This window comes from Onychostoma macrolepis, chromosome 05, assembly GCF_012432095.1.
Source record: "Onychostoma macrolepis isolate SWU-2019 chromosome 05, ASM1243209v1, whole genome shotgun sequence".
NCBI classification, from domain to species: Eukaryota; Metazoa; Chordata; class Actinopteri; order Cypriniformes; family Cyprinidae; genus Onychostoma; species Onychostoma macrolepis.
The window spans coordinates 33,215,014-33,228,874 of NC_081159.1; the positions used below are offsets into that span (position 1 = coordinate 33,215,014).

Genomic DNA, 13,861 nt, shown 5'->3' on the forward strand with positions numbered 1-13,861 from the left:
AAACACTTAGGTAAAATAGAGCCCGTCCTATTTAAAATTAGACCATCAGAGCAAAGTGCACATAACATTCTGTAGAAAAATAGTTTATTGTGTTAACAGGCATAACAAACACAAAAACGTGCACTGTTAGTGTTGTACATTTAAAACGACATCAATAACATCTAAAAGGAAAACAAAAAAGTAGATGAAAAATGGACAGGAAGTAAAATAAACCAAAAACTTCCCTTGAAAAAGAAGAAATGTGTATTCAGAACAAGGTGTGGATAATTTTTTGCAGGAAAGGAACATAAAAAACAAGGTTACTTTTGAAACAGGGCAGACAGCATTCCATCTACATCCACAAATGGAAACCATCACAAAGCTTTCCAGTCAATGGGCTTCTTTCCTGATTTCTTCAGCAGTTCATTGGTTTTTGAGAAATGTTTACATCCAAAGAAGCCACGGTGAGAAGATAGTGGCGAGGGGTGGACTGTTTGCAGAACATGGTGTCGTTTCTACAAGTCAACAATCAGAAAACAATGTCTGACTGCATGTTTGGAATAATTATTAGATCTATTGACACACGTTCATACATTTGATTTCATTTATAATCAAAGAATCACACAACATACCTTATCAATGGCAGCCCCCTTCTTTTGCGCATAAGAGCCCCAGAGAATAAAAACAAGACCCTGCATGTTAGTGCTGAGCCAGTGTATCACAGCGTCAGTGAAAGTCTCCCACCCCTTGTCTTTGTGAGAGTTGGCCTGGTGTGCGCGCACAGTCAGCACAGCGTTCAGCAATAAAACTCCTACAAAGACATTCATGAAGAAATGTCACTGAGCACATTTACATGCACAAAAAAATTGCTTATGTACCTATGAGTAGGGTTGCAAAATTCCCGGAATTTTCAAGACTGGAAACTTTCCATGGGAATTAACGGGAACTAATGGAAATAATCTGGAAATTTGCTAAATTGCAGGAACTGGGAACTTAAATGTGGTTGAGAACAAAAACTTGCAGCATAATCTTGGTTAAAACAACTAGATTTAATGCAATTTCAGTTTAATTTCTACTCTACACATTACTCAATCGCACACTGCTTACTGCAGGGCTATTGAGGCCACACCCCCTACATGCATTGTGCTTATCTACCATTACATGAACATATCATTTCTTAAATCCTGCACACAAAATATCAAAATGTCCATCTTGGCAAGTATTCATATAAATTACATGAATATTACAAAAAATAATACACAATCCTATCTAGTCACCTAAGAGGGGGATTCCCCTCCATTTTCTCTGAAGCCGCACTTTCTGCATTTGAGCCCAAAGACTACATCTAAGTTTTGATATTCTAAATATATTTGATCTATGGGATTCACGTTTAACTAGTAAATACCAAAAAGTGTTTATACAGTAGCTAGACAGTTTATGAGGTAGGCTATGTGCTATATAGCTCAAGCTATGATGCTCCTTCTGCTAGCAAGTTTTCTGTTATCATACAGTAGTGCAGTGATGGTCAAAAGTTTGGACACATTACCATTTTTAATGTTTTTAAACATTGCATATCTTTTGCTCATCAATCATTTGCTCATCATTTATTTGATCAAAAATACAGAAGAAAAAAAAAACGGTGATATTGTGCAGTATTGCCGGTATTCCAATTTAAAATAATGGTTTTCTGTTGTAATATACTTTAAAATATAATGTATTTCTGTGATCAAAGCTACAGTCTTCAGTGTCACATGATTCTTCAAACATCATTCTAATATGCTTATTTATTATCAATTTTGGAAACAGTTGTGCTGCTTAATATTTTTTTATTATTATTACTGTGATTCTGTTTTCAGGATTCCTTGATGAATAAAGAGTTTAAAAAAAAACACATTTATTTAAAATAGAAATCCTTTTTTAACAATACACTACCATTCAAAAGTTTGGGGTCAGTATCTTTTCTCTTTTTTTGAAATAAATTAATACTTTTATTCAACAAGGATGTGTTAAATTAATTTTAAAAAAGTAGTAGCAAAGACTTATATTGTTAGAAAATATAAAACTGTTTTAAAATATATATAAAATATATAAACTGTTCATAAGTTTTTATTCATCAATAAATCCTGAAAAAAACATCAGATTCCCCCCCAAAAATGTCATTTTTAAAATTTGTATTAGTTTGCATGCAAGTGAGCCTATGATCAAAAAAAATAAAATATATATATATATATATATATTTATGTTTGTATATGATTCAGTTTTATGAATTTCCAATTAATTCCCATAAATTCCCGGTAAGTTTCAAATTTGGAATATTTCCAAAGTTCCCCAGACGAAGTTCCCATGGAAAGTTTCCGGAAAACTTCCGGAAATTTTACGCCCCTTTGCAACCCTACCTATGAGAGAAAAAAAGATACAAGACATGACTTCAGAATTAGCATACATTAATACTCAAATGGAAGAAATGGATTTTCATGGGACCGGCCAACATTTTCACATGATTTGCTAAAGCTTCAGCACCTGATAACATTTCATCCAGACAGAGGTGCCATTTTGTGTCCTCACTAAAATGATGTCTGGATCAGACATTTATCTATCCACTGACTTACAAAATGGCAACACTAGCAAAGACTAACTGCTGGATAATGGATAAATTAAAGTGAACTAGATGAATTGGAAAAAGAACAACTGGTCATGCAAATGAATGGCATCATACTCTGGTTCAGTGTTCCTGATGGAGTGTCAGAACACAGGTTTGGAACATCATGAGGGTGAGTAGGCCTAATTAATGACAGAATTTTCATTTTTGGGTGAACTATCCCTTTAACATGTACTCCATGAAGAGGAGAAAGTAGGGGACGCACACCTTGCTTTGCCCATCCTGTAAGATCTCCGTGACCAGGGTGCTCAAAGCCTTCGATGTCTGAAGCCAGTTCTTTAAAGATGTTCACCAAGCTGCGAACAGCAAAAGTGTGATAAAATCATTGTGTCGAAAAACAAACGATCATCTAGCCCCTATAATAATTTGCAACATCCTTGTGCTTATATGCTCAGTGACTTTTAAAAGAAAAGAGATTTTGATTAGCAGGACAAAGGCCTGTAAACGTAAGCTGCTAGAATATAATGTGTCACTCAGTGGTTGTCTCAGTCTCATTTTCTTCTACAGTTAAGATCCTGAGTGTTATGTTTGACAGGAATCTGCCTTTGATTGCCTTTCTCAGCCTGGAGGTTTTATCCCAAGGACCCCAGGCCCTTCTGGATCCAGCCTTACTCCTGATGGATTTTATAAAGCCTAAACCTACATCCACCTCATCTGTAAATCTGGAACTCAAAGACACTTAATTGTTAGTCCTAACAATACAGTAACATAGCTAGCCTATGCTAACAGTATGTTTAGACTGTATCGCTAAAGGTGGGGCGTCCAATCCTGACACATTCCTTTAGAGTTTACCTCCAAACCTAATTAAACACACATGAACCAGCTAATCAAGGTCTTCAGGATTACTAAAACTTTACAGGCAAGTGTGTTGGATCAAAACTTAGATGCTAGGCTTCCAGGAGCAGGACTGGACACCCCTGGACAAAGGAGAACTGAGTGTAGTCTTTTTCTTCCTGTATTTAACAAAAAAATGGAAGAATTTTTTTTTTTCTGGCTTGCTGACGAGAAACTAAAGAAGGGCCGCAAAACTCAGTTCCTGGAGGGCTGCAGCCCTGCACAGTTTAGCTTCAACTCTAATTGAACACTGTGGGCTATGGCCCTCCAGGGAACTGAATTTTGCAACCATGAACTAAAGAAAAGAATTTATACCATGAAAATAGTATTTGATACATATCACAGTAAGGTAATCCAGTCTGTAAAGCTGCTTTGAAATTATGTGTATTGTGAAAAGCACTATAAAAATAAACCCTGACTTGACTTGATGACTGCAGGGCAATACCTTGGTGGAGGCGGCACAGGTCTCTGCACGCTGAAACAAAGCCCATGAGCCTGGTTAGGTCCATGATAAGGATCCTGGCCAAGAATCACAACCTTTACCTACCATCACAAGAAAAAAATGATTATTATATTCTTAGAAAACCATGCAGTATTTTAAGAGCAAATAAATGCCTTGGCATGTTTTGAACATAATTTTATACAAACGGTTAATGAAATAAATGACTCAAGGCACCTCTAGAGTGTCCCAAATGGAACAATAACAACGGTATTTGGTATCAGGGGGTATCTGGAGACATATCCACCTGCAGAACCAGTCATACATGACAGTGGTTTCTGACCAGCAGTATCAGAATGAACATTATGGCAAAGATGAGTCTTGTTCTAGAAATCATTTAACTGGACAATTGATATTTAGAAAGAAAAGTTATCAGATTTTTTTTTTTTTTTTTAGAAACTGTGTAAAATTATTTCTGAATATTTCAGTTTGACTACTCGGACACTATCGTATAAGAACAAAATCAGAATTGAACTGAGTTAGATAAATAAACCACTGACTTCTGTAGAGCTGCTTTATCGTTGAATTGAATGTTTCATAACTGATTTATATTTAGCAGACGCTTTTATCCAATGCGAATTACAAATGAGGACAATGGAAGCAATCAAAATCAACAAAAGAGCAATGATATCCAAGTGCTATAACAAGTCTCAGAGCTTAACGCAGTACACATAGCAGGTTTTTTTTATTATATAATAAATAAAAAGAAAACAGATAGAATAGAAAAGGAATAAAGCAAGCTAGTGTTAATGTTTTTGCTTTTGTTAATTGTATAATAAATAAAAAGAAAAAATAGATAGAATACAAAAAGATTACAAAAGCTAGTGTTAGTGATTAACTTAATTTGTTCCTAACCATCATTTTTGAATGCATATCTTTTTAATAATGATCTATCAATGTTCAGAATTACACTAGCATACAGACCCAGACAGCAAACCTTCAAGATGTCTGTTAAAGTAATATGCCTAGTTCACCCAAAAATGAAAATTGTCATTAATTACTCACCCTCATGTCGTTCCAAACCCATAAGACCTTTGTTCATTTTCGGAACACAAATTAAGATATTTTTGATCAACGACATGAGGGTGAGTAATTAATGACAGAACTTTTATTTTGGGGTGAACTATGCAATTAAGTTGTTCCAAACCTGTAAGACTCTCTTTCTTCTTTTATGTTTCTCAGAAGTCAGTCAGTCATGCAGGTTTGAAACAATATAAGAGCAAGTAAATAAATGTCAATTTCCGTTTCTGGGTGATTTTGTCACCTTAATAAGCATGTCATTTGGAATTTGATAACCTTTTTTTTTTTTTTATCAGTTTTACATACATTCTAAATTATAATCATCTTAAAAACATTTTCTAAATGTCTGTTTAACTACTGACTGGACATGTTTCAGAAAAATACTGCTGATGAGCAAATATATAAAAATGCATCTTCAAGCATCGTCAAAATAGTTCCCTGCAATTATAGGCCTATATGTGCTATGAGGGGATGACCGTAAAGCTAATAAACATAAAAAACAACAAAACTTGACTTCATGGGGTCTTTACTAGCAAAAGTAAGAACATGAGCACTGTGTGCAAGCTATGCTCCTGAACGACCATCTTTATCTGGCTATAACGTAATCGGTCAAATAAGAATAATAATTTTAAGAGCCAGTGGCTTTGTGGTCACTTTTTTTTTTTTTTGTCTCAAGCTTTGCTAGGGATAAAAGGCCAGAAAAACAACAACAAAACAATTATTTTGACCTGACTTGCATGAACCTGACACCCAACTTACATCTTTTAGGTCACATGTTTGTGTCCAGGTAAAAACTTCATTTTCAGGTGGATAGATGGTGTGTTTTTGCCTCTCCTCAGCAACAAATGACATTAACTGCGAAAAAGAAACACTATTGTATTACTCTTTATTTTAGAAGGTTAAAAATAAAAATAGTTTTTCACGTGCTAGTCACTTACTGATTTAAAGTAGGGCTTCCCGAATTCTGCGTTGAGCGCTTTCTTCCAGCTCTCTCCAATCCCGTTCGGTACAGCTTGGTGTGCAGCGAGCCGTTCCAGAGCCGCCTTCTTGTTTTTAGATATCCGTTCAAGTTGCACAGGACTCAGGGACAGTGAGGATGTATCATCGTCGCGCTCCAACTTTTGTTTTTTCTCCTGAGACAATAGTTTAATATATTTGGTTGAACTCCGTGTTCGCTTGGCAAGACCGGACAGTCGTACATTTAAAAACCTAAGGCAAGCTATGTTGGAAAACATCGCTTATTTATTATGTCATAGGATGCTTTCTCAAAATGCATCAGAGTTTTGATGCCAATTTATAGCGTGAAACATAAGCAAATGATATGATAACCCTTTAGCGATTTACCACGTGGGTTTGCATTCGCGGCATGAAATTCTTAGTTATATGCAATTAAACTAGAAGAAGTGAAATTTACGTTAATGGTTCCGTTTTTACTGACTCGACACATTTTCGCAGTAAATTGTTTGATATAATCTGCCCTAGCATTTGTTTAGGCAAGTGACGTAAAACTACTTCCGGAATTGTGTAAACTTTAGCGGGAAGGATAACACAGCGAGGTTTGAATCAGAGCCCCTTCTATTTCTAAATAAATGACAACATGTTCAACAGATAAATAAAACACAACCACTTTCATTCATAATTCCCGCGAAATGTGTTGGCATATCCAGTCGTGCCGGAATAAAGCGTATTTTACTCACATGATCTCTTGCATCCCCTGGGCATGAAAGTATCTCGTCCAGATTTCTTTTTTTGGACTTTGGCGAAAAAAATGACGTGATACTTTTCTGTCCAATCATTTCCACAAATAAACTGATTATTTAAACGAAACGAACTATAAAAGAACGATACTCTAGGTATGGACGCGTGATAGTGTTTGAAGAGCTGCTGTAACTCCCGCCAGACGTCTGTGACGTAATTACGTGAGGGCGTAACATTTTCAACTTGTGTAGGGTGACAAGAAAATGGTTGTTACATTCAACTTCACATAAATGTTACTCTTGTTACAGCACACTATATATTAAATATAGAGGAAAAAAAGTTCTGTGACGATTGAACATGTTTTTGTGAAGGTGTTTGTCAAAACATTTGGAACCTATAGTTATGTACCTCTCAGGGGGGAAATCTGAATATGCAGGCTATAAAAACTTTTAATCATTTTTCTTTATTACAACACAAACTCTTATATTCAGTTTGCTCTTGGTGTATGTATAAATGCCAATTTTTAGGTGAGAATCCTGTAATGTCAATTCTTTTGATAGACTATATGTCCACAATGGGCACACACACACAAAAAAAATTATATATATATTTATTTATTTTTATTTTTTATTTTTTTCAGTGTGTGTGAGACATTTTTTTCAAAATGTCAAAAACTACGTTTAATGGTTAGCCTCATATAAATGTTTTTCGCTAGCCTTTGGCTTTTGTATTATTTATTTATTTCTGTTGCTCGTAGGCCTACATGTTGGAATAGTATAATGTACTATACTATACTGTCCTTACAACCTTTTACAGAGGCACAATAGAGAGTATTTTGACCAACAGCCTCTCAGTCTGGTTTAGTAGTTGTACGGCTGCAGACAAGAAGTCTATCCAGAGAGTGGTAAAGACAGATATACTGGTTGCTGGACTGCTACATATAGGCTATGGACTGATTTATTAATTTATGTTATTCTTCCCTATGCTGGGTCCGTGTACGTTGCGTTCATTCGTTTTTTGATTAAATATTGAAAACATGAGAAAACGGCACCATTTTCATTTTTCGTTTTTTCAAATCAAAAAAAAAAAAAAAAGTCTCTCTCTCTCATCAAACAACCAGACTAACAATTGAACGGGGTTTAGGCATAGATTCTCTATGGCAATTATTAGGTGCTTATTGCAGAAGTATGTACCTCAGATCTGCAGCCACATTACATTACCCTTTTAGTCTATTTCTTTGGCGCACCGCACATTTTATTAAGCTTTCCAGTTATCAAAATCTGTGTGGCAAAGCTGCGTGACGCACTGGATAACAGTGCGAATGCATTATAGTGAAGCGCAGAGCAGTATTGATTTTAGTATATCCAGTAGTCATAATTTTTATTTTAGACAGTACATTTTCATTAATAATGAGTATAAATCGATTTAATTTTAGACAAAAAACAGGCGTTTCATTCTTGAATGAATCCGAGTCTTTGAATGAATCATTTGAGTGAGTGGTTCAGTGACCCATTTGCTCTGCTCCTGAATCAGCATTTTGAACGAATCGGTTGAATTGATGACTCTATGACTCATTCATCAACACAATGACTTGCCGCCACCTGCTGGCGATGTAACTTTCATAATTCAAGTATCCAATTGTTTCATTTTGTCACTCATTTCATATTTCTGCAGGCTATTCAAAATGTTTTTGTTGAAAAAATTTATATAATTCCATAATGAAATTGCTGTGTTAATGCACCCTGCTAAAAAACAAAACAAACAAAAACAAACAAACAAACAAACAAACAAAAACAAAAACAATAGAAGCCCACTAGAAACCATCACGGAAATTCCAATGGTTTCCATTAAAATACCATTATAAACCATTAGCTTTTGCAGTAAAACCATTACAAAATTCCTTTTTGTAGTGTGTTTTGGGCATTTTTCCAATAGGATTTAACATCCCACCAATAGAATCCATCACATACCAGTAGACACCATTATAGTTTCCATTAAAACCAATACAATTCCCATTATAACCATTTCAACCATTACATATTCTATTGTGTTTTGGGCAGGGTTCTATTGTTTTTTCAGCAGGGCATTTAGCCTACTGCTGTCTGAGCAGCATTAATTGTGTAAATACATTAACTTAAGATGCAGCTTCTGTGCCATGGTGCAAAGATGGCTTTGGCTGGTACTGATTTAATTGGTAACACCTATAATGTCATATTTTTCAAATATCGACTAAATTCAGGAATTTAATATTAAAGGTGACAGACATATTTTATAAAGTTAGAAAAATGCCCTTTTTTATATATGTATATGTATATATGTATCATATAAGCTTCTCTATGAAAAAAAAAACACTTCACTATAACGTAAATGTCACGCAGCTTTGCCACACAGATTCTGATAACTGGACAGCTTAATAAAATGTGCGGTGCGCCAAAGAAATAGACTAAAAGGGTAACGTGGCTGCAGATCTGAGGTACATACATTTCTGCAATAAGCACCTAATATTTGCCATGGACAATCTATGCCTACACAGAAGTAAAGCCCTTGTCTAGGCGCTGCCCCAGTATGGTTTGTGTCAAGCCATTTGTTAGTCTGGTTGTTTGATGAGAGGGAGATGAACGCAGGAGTTGCAATAAACGCTTTTATTCTGTTGCACAAAACTGAAGACGACATGATGACGGCACCATTTGATCCTTGCTTGACCAATCAGTGAAAAGGGGCGTTTAGTTTCCGCCCACACGTGGAAATCGAACATTCAAACTGTTTATCCATTTTCTACCCCTGAGTGTAAAAACGGCAAATCAAGGCGATTTCTTGTTGTTGTTGTTTTTCTTTCTTTTTTTTTGGAAAAAACGAAAATGGTTCCGTTTTCTCATGTTTCTTTTTTCAATTTTAAATCTAAAAACGAATGAACGTAACGTACACGGACCGGACCACCATTCTACCTGATGGACTGCTGTTGTATATGTAGGCTACAGATTGGTTGAAACATATATGTTGTATCTTCTTCTATTGATTATACACTCATAGTGTAATCATGTGCAATACACCCATTTGTGCACCTTAAGATGTATAGTAATGTATATAATGTTATTTGTTTGTCGTGATGTATATTATGTTTATTTAATGTTGGTTTTGTTATTTATGTTTATTAGGTACTCACATTGAGCATTGGGCTCGGAGACACGCAATTTCGTTCTGCTGGACACTTGTTGTAAGGCTAGAATGACAATAAAGTATTTGAACTTGAACTTGAATGTATGTTGGCATAAATAATAATAATAAAAAAGTTTGTAGAGGGTGGTGGCTGTCATTCTTTTGCACCTTTTATTTTTTTCTGTAACTTTGTTATGTGTAGCTACTACTATTATTAATATAGTCTAATAATGATGATTACAAATTCTTTGATAAGAGGCAATCGCACAACTAGAGGGGAAAGAGATAACTGATAAGGAAGAAACGGGAGGAGAGATGGCATTGCGCAGAACCTTATGACAAGATGTCAATATAAGCACAGCGACCCTGTGTGGTCACTGGTGAAACAAACATCCCAGCAAATCCCGTAACCATATGCTCTTCTCATCTCCCAACAGTTTAATTGTCTTCTCAAATGTGATCATAATTGTCAAAATTCTGAGTATGATTACACAAATTTCTGCCACAGAATAACACATATTTAAGTTGTACCACACACTTTCCCCCCCCCTCACACACACACACACACACACACACACAAAAATTGCATTCTTGTTCGCTCCCATTGTTTTCCGCATATTGAGCAGCACATACAGGAGAAAATGTTTTACTTTGAACAAAGGTTAGGCTACACCAGGAACAAAAAATAGCCTATTCACATAAACTTAAAATGAAACAAAAATAGTGTTCAAAGTGACATGAAAATTATTTAGCACTTCTGTTAGATGTAGAACATAAAAGACTACAATTAGAAATAATACAACATTTAAGCTAGTCATAAGAAAATGTGTAGCATAGCCTACTCAAGCCACTTGGTTTGATATCTATTGTAATTTTATTTTATAATTCAGGTGTGGTTTATGGTTTAAATCAGGGGGCAACGTCGGTCCAGGAGTGCCGATGTCCTGCAGAGTTTAGCTCCAACTCTGAAAAGAAAAAAACAAAAAAACTCACCTTCCTGTAACTTTAAGACCTTGATTAGCTCGTTCAGTTTGATCAGGGTTGGAGGTAAACTCTACAGGACAGACGTTGCCTACCTCTGGTTTAAATCATTTCCTTCTGTAAAAATGAAAGCAAAAAAAAAAAAAATAATAATAAAATAGACAATATACCCTTATAGAAAAAAAACAGTAAAGAGAGAAGAAATAATCAGAAGGCAATGTTGAATGTATGAAGTGTTAAACAAAAACAAACACCAAAATTAACCACTTAACATGAATAAAATACTCCCAAATTATTCAGTTCTACACGAAACATTTGAGTAGGCTACATTTGATGCCTTTCGCATGTCTGTGACTGTGTATGTTGTTTTTGTTTTCTCGTCTGAAAAAAAAGGCTTCTGTCAGAGCTGACGTCCTCGTGCGCGACCCGAGTTTGCGTTATGATAGGCTATTGTCCTTCAGTAGGGTGAAGTCAGCTAAAATGGGCAAAATAAGGTTGTAGCATCTCTTTAAATTTTTACAGAAAATCCCAACAACTGATCTTGCATTGTTGCTTCAAAACTTGTTGACATGTAACAATATTTTTATTGTCCTGATTTTTTAAGGCGGGCAGGGCAGAGAAATTGTAAGGTAATTGAGCCTGACATAGAAAATGTCATTAATCACTATAAGGGTATAAAGCAATTATAAGTATAATTATAAGTATAGCTTACCAACAAAGCAAAGGTTTATGAACAATGTTTTGACATGCTCCTTCAAATAAAAAAGTTTCATTTATAAAATAAGCTTTGATTTTTGTGAAAAAGGTCATTTTATGTAGAAATGGCTGGTTAAGCTAAAATGGGCCACAATTTTCAGCTAAAATGGGCTGCATACACACACACACACACAGACACTTTTATACAGAAATTGAGGGTGAAAATAGGTTTATAGGCCTAGATATGTATCCATTCAAAATCTTAACAGTCTTTAAAAAAAATTGCATTGCAGACAGTATGGCAGGAGGACAAGGAAAGAAAGGAAACAGAGAGACAAGAAGAAGAAGAGAGAAGAGAAAGGGGAAGAAAGGAAGATGTCAGTAAAATGGGCTGCATACACACACACACTTTTGCACAGAAATTGAGAGTGAAAATAGGTTTATAGGCCGATATGTATCCATACAAAATCTTAACAGTCTTTAAAAAAATGCAAGCATAGACACATACATGCACACAAAAGTCACCAATGCACAGAAGCACACATACAACATGACCAGTTCATTGTTTAATTAAAAATTCATTCAACTTTCTATTTAATGAAATACATTTATGGTGTTGCTATGGCACACTAAAGATAACAGTGTCAATTTACTGTTAAAAATAAAATGATTTAAGCTGAAATTTTCTGTGTTGTTCTCTTTTTATATTGGCCCATTTTACCTGAATGTTGTGCTGTGGCTCAAGAAGGTACCTGCTGATACTCTAACTCTCAAATATAAATACATTTTAAAACTTTTATACTTTTTCACATTTAAAAAATATAAATATATTTAAGAGACCCATGCTAATTTATAAGAATATCATTAGATCTCATGCATAGCTTATTTGATAGTATTAGTCTATATGTCATTTACCAAAACGTGGCCCATTTTAGCTGACTTCACCCTAGGCCTATCCGATACAAGAATCGGTTAGGTTAATTTTTATGAAATAAAAAACATTTAACTACACCTTCCAGAAATCACTGAGAGTTTAAAACCAGGAAAATACAACTCCCCCCTGTTCATTTGCCTGGAGTGTTTGTGTTTCATGTCTTAGCAGTAGCCTATTGTCGCTGTCAATAGGCTTTTAATAGGCTATCAAAGCGTCTGAAATGGTCTATGTGTATTCTACATGTAGGCTATTGGGCTATAGAAGGGGTCAGATTTTTTTGTGAAGTCTGCTTTGGAATTGAATAAATGATCGGAAAGAGATCATCTTTACACAATAGGTTGCACAGGCCTATTTTAATAAGGTGGTTAAAAAAAAGTCTTTCGAGTTTTGACCTGAAAGTGATGGAGCCTCATGCCGACAAAGTTCAAAAACGCACAGATTACTGAAGTAATCTCTGGTTTAGATTACTGTTCATTCGTCGTAGGCTACACCGCTCTTAATCCGAACAAGTAATATCATCCTTAGATAATAATACGTCCCTGGATATTACAAAAACGCATCCAGAGAATAGGTAAATACTGTAATATAGATAGACAGATAGATAAATTCTTGGCACTTTTTTTGATCACTTTGAATTTATTTCTTAATGAATATAATCGAAATTTCTAGACAAATCCAGCATAAATCACTTTTCCCGCAATTGTTCCCGTTTTATTGTAGGTAGTTGTTCATCTTCAAGAATTTGAGTGGTCTCTTATTTTGTACGCTGTTTTATATTAGGCTATATATCGTATTGTTTTATTTTTAGGCCTAGGCTATTTATTATTTCATATTGCTATTGCATAATTATTAAAAAATATATATTTTAAAATTTTATTTTATGTAATATTTATATATTCATTTTATTTGTGGAAATTTGCATTGAAACAACTTGATCGAACGCCTCCAACATTTTCTGTGAAAATATCTTCGACAGCCTTTCATGAGAGAGAGACAGGAACAGGCAGGTGAAGTGTGTGCTTATTTGCCTGATAAAAGATCTGTGATAGACAGCTGCAGGACGCCCATCAGACAGAATCTGAATCTCTGCTTTCCTGTCGACGCGGCAGCTATAGGAGATGGCTATACGAAGTTGCCAGACATGTAGAGGGATTACTTTACTGCGGGTGGGGGATCAAAGTTGAAAGCTTTTTTATTCTCCTCTGATTTAAGCTGTCGCTGTGCCAACGACGACACCTTGAAGGGCGATAGGAGTGTGTGGGTGTGAAAAGGGACGAGTATAAAGTAGGTGGGTTTAAATACGCTATGAAACATATCAGCTTTGGACTTGGGGCAGAACTGGAACCTCTGAGAGATTCGGGAGAGAGCGCGCATCACTAAACTTCTATTGTGCAAATTAAGGACT

General features: G+C 35.3%; 1 protein-coding gene across 2 annotated transcripts; it reads right to left on the reverse strand.

Annotated features, from left to right (window-relative positions):
* Nucleotides 1-67: 67 nt before the first annotated feature.
* On the reverse strand, nucleotides 68-6,911 carry unga (uracil DNA glycosylase a). Of its 2 annotated transcripts, XM_058775453.1 has the most exons (7): nucleotides 6,689-6,911; nucleotides 5,930-6,124; nucleotides 5,751-5,846; nucleotides 3,918-4,015; nucleotides 2,846-2,934; nucleotides 612-790; nucleotides 68-494 (listed from the first exon to the last, which is right to left on the reverse strand). In XM_058775453.1, exons 1-7 carry the CDS (start codon nucleotides 6,785-6,787, stop codon nucleotides 354-356), a joined length of 897 nt encoding a protein of 298 aa, XP_058631436.1. In that variant the 5' UTR covers nucleotides 6,788-6,911; the 3' UTR covers nucleotides 68-353. The 2 variants fall into 2 exon arrangements, with proteins under 2 accessions (XP_058631436.1, XP_058631434.1); XM_058775451.1 differs by lacking the exon at nucleotides 6,689-6,911 and having other exon boundaries at nucleotides 5,930-6,561.
* Nucleotides 6,912-13,861: the final 6,950 nt, after the last annotated feature.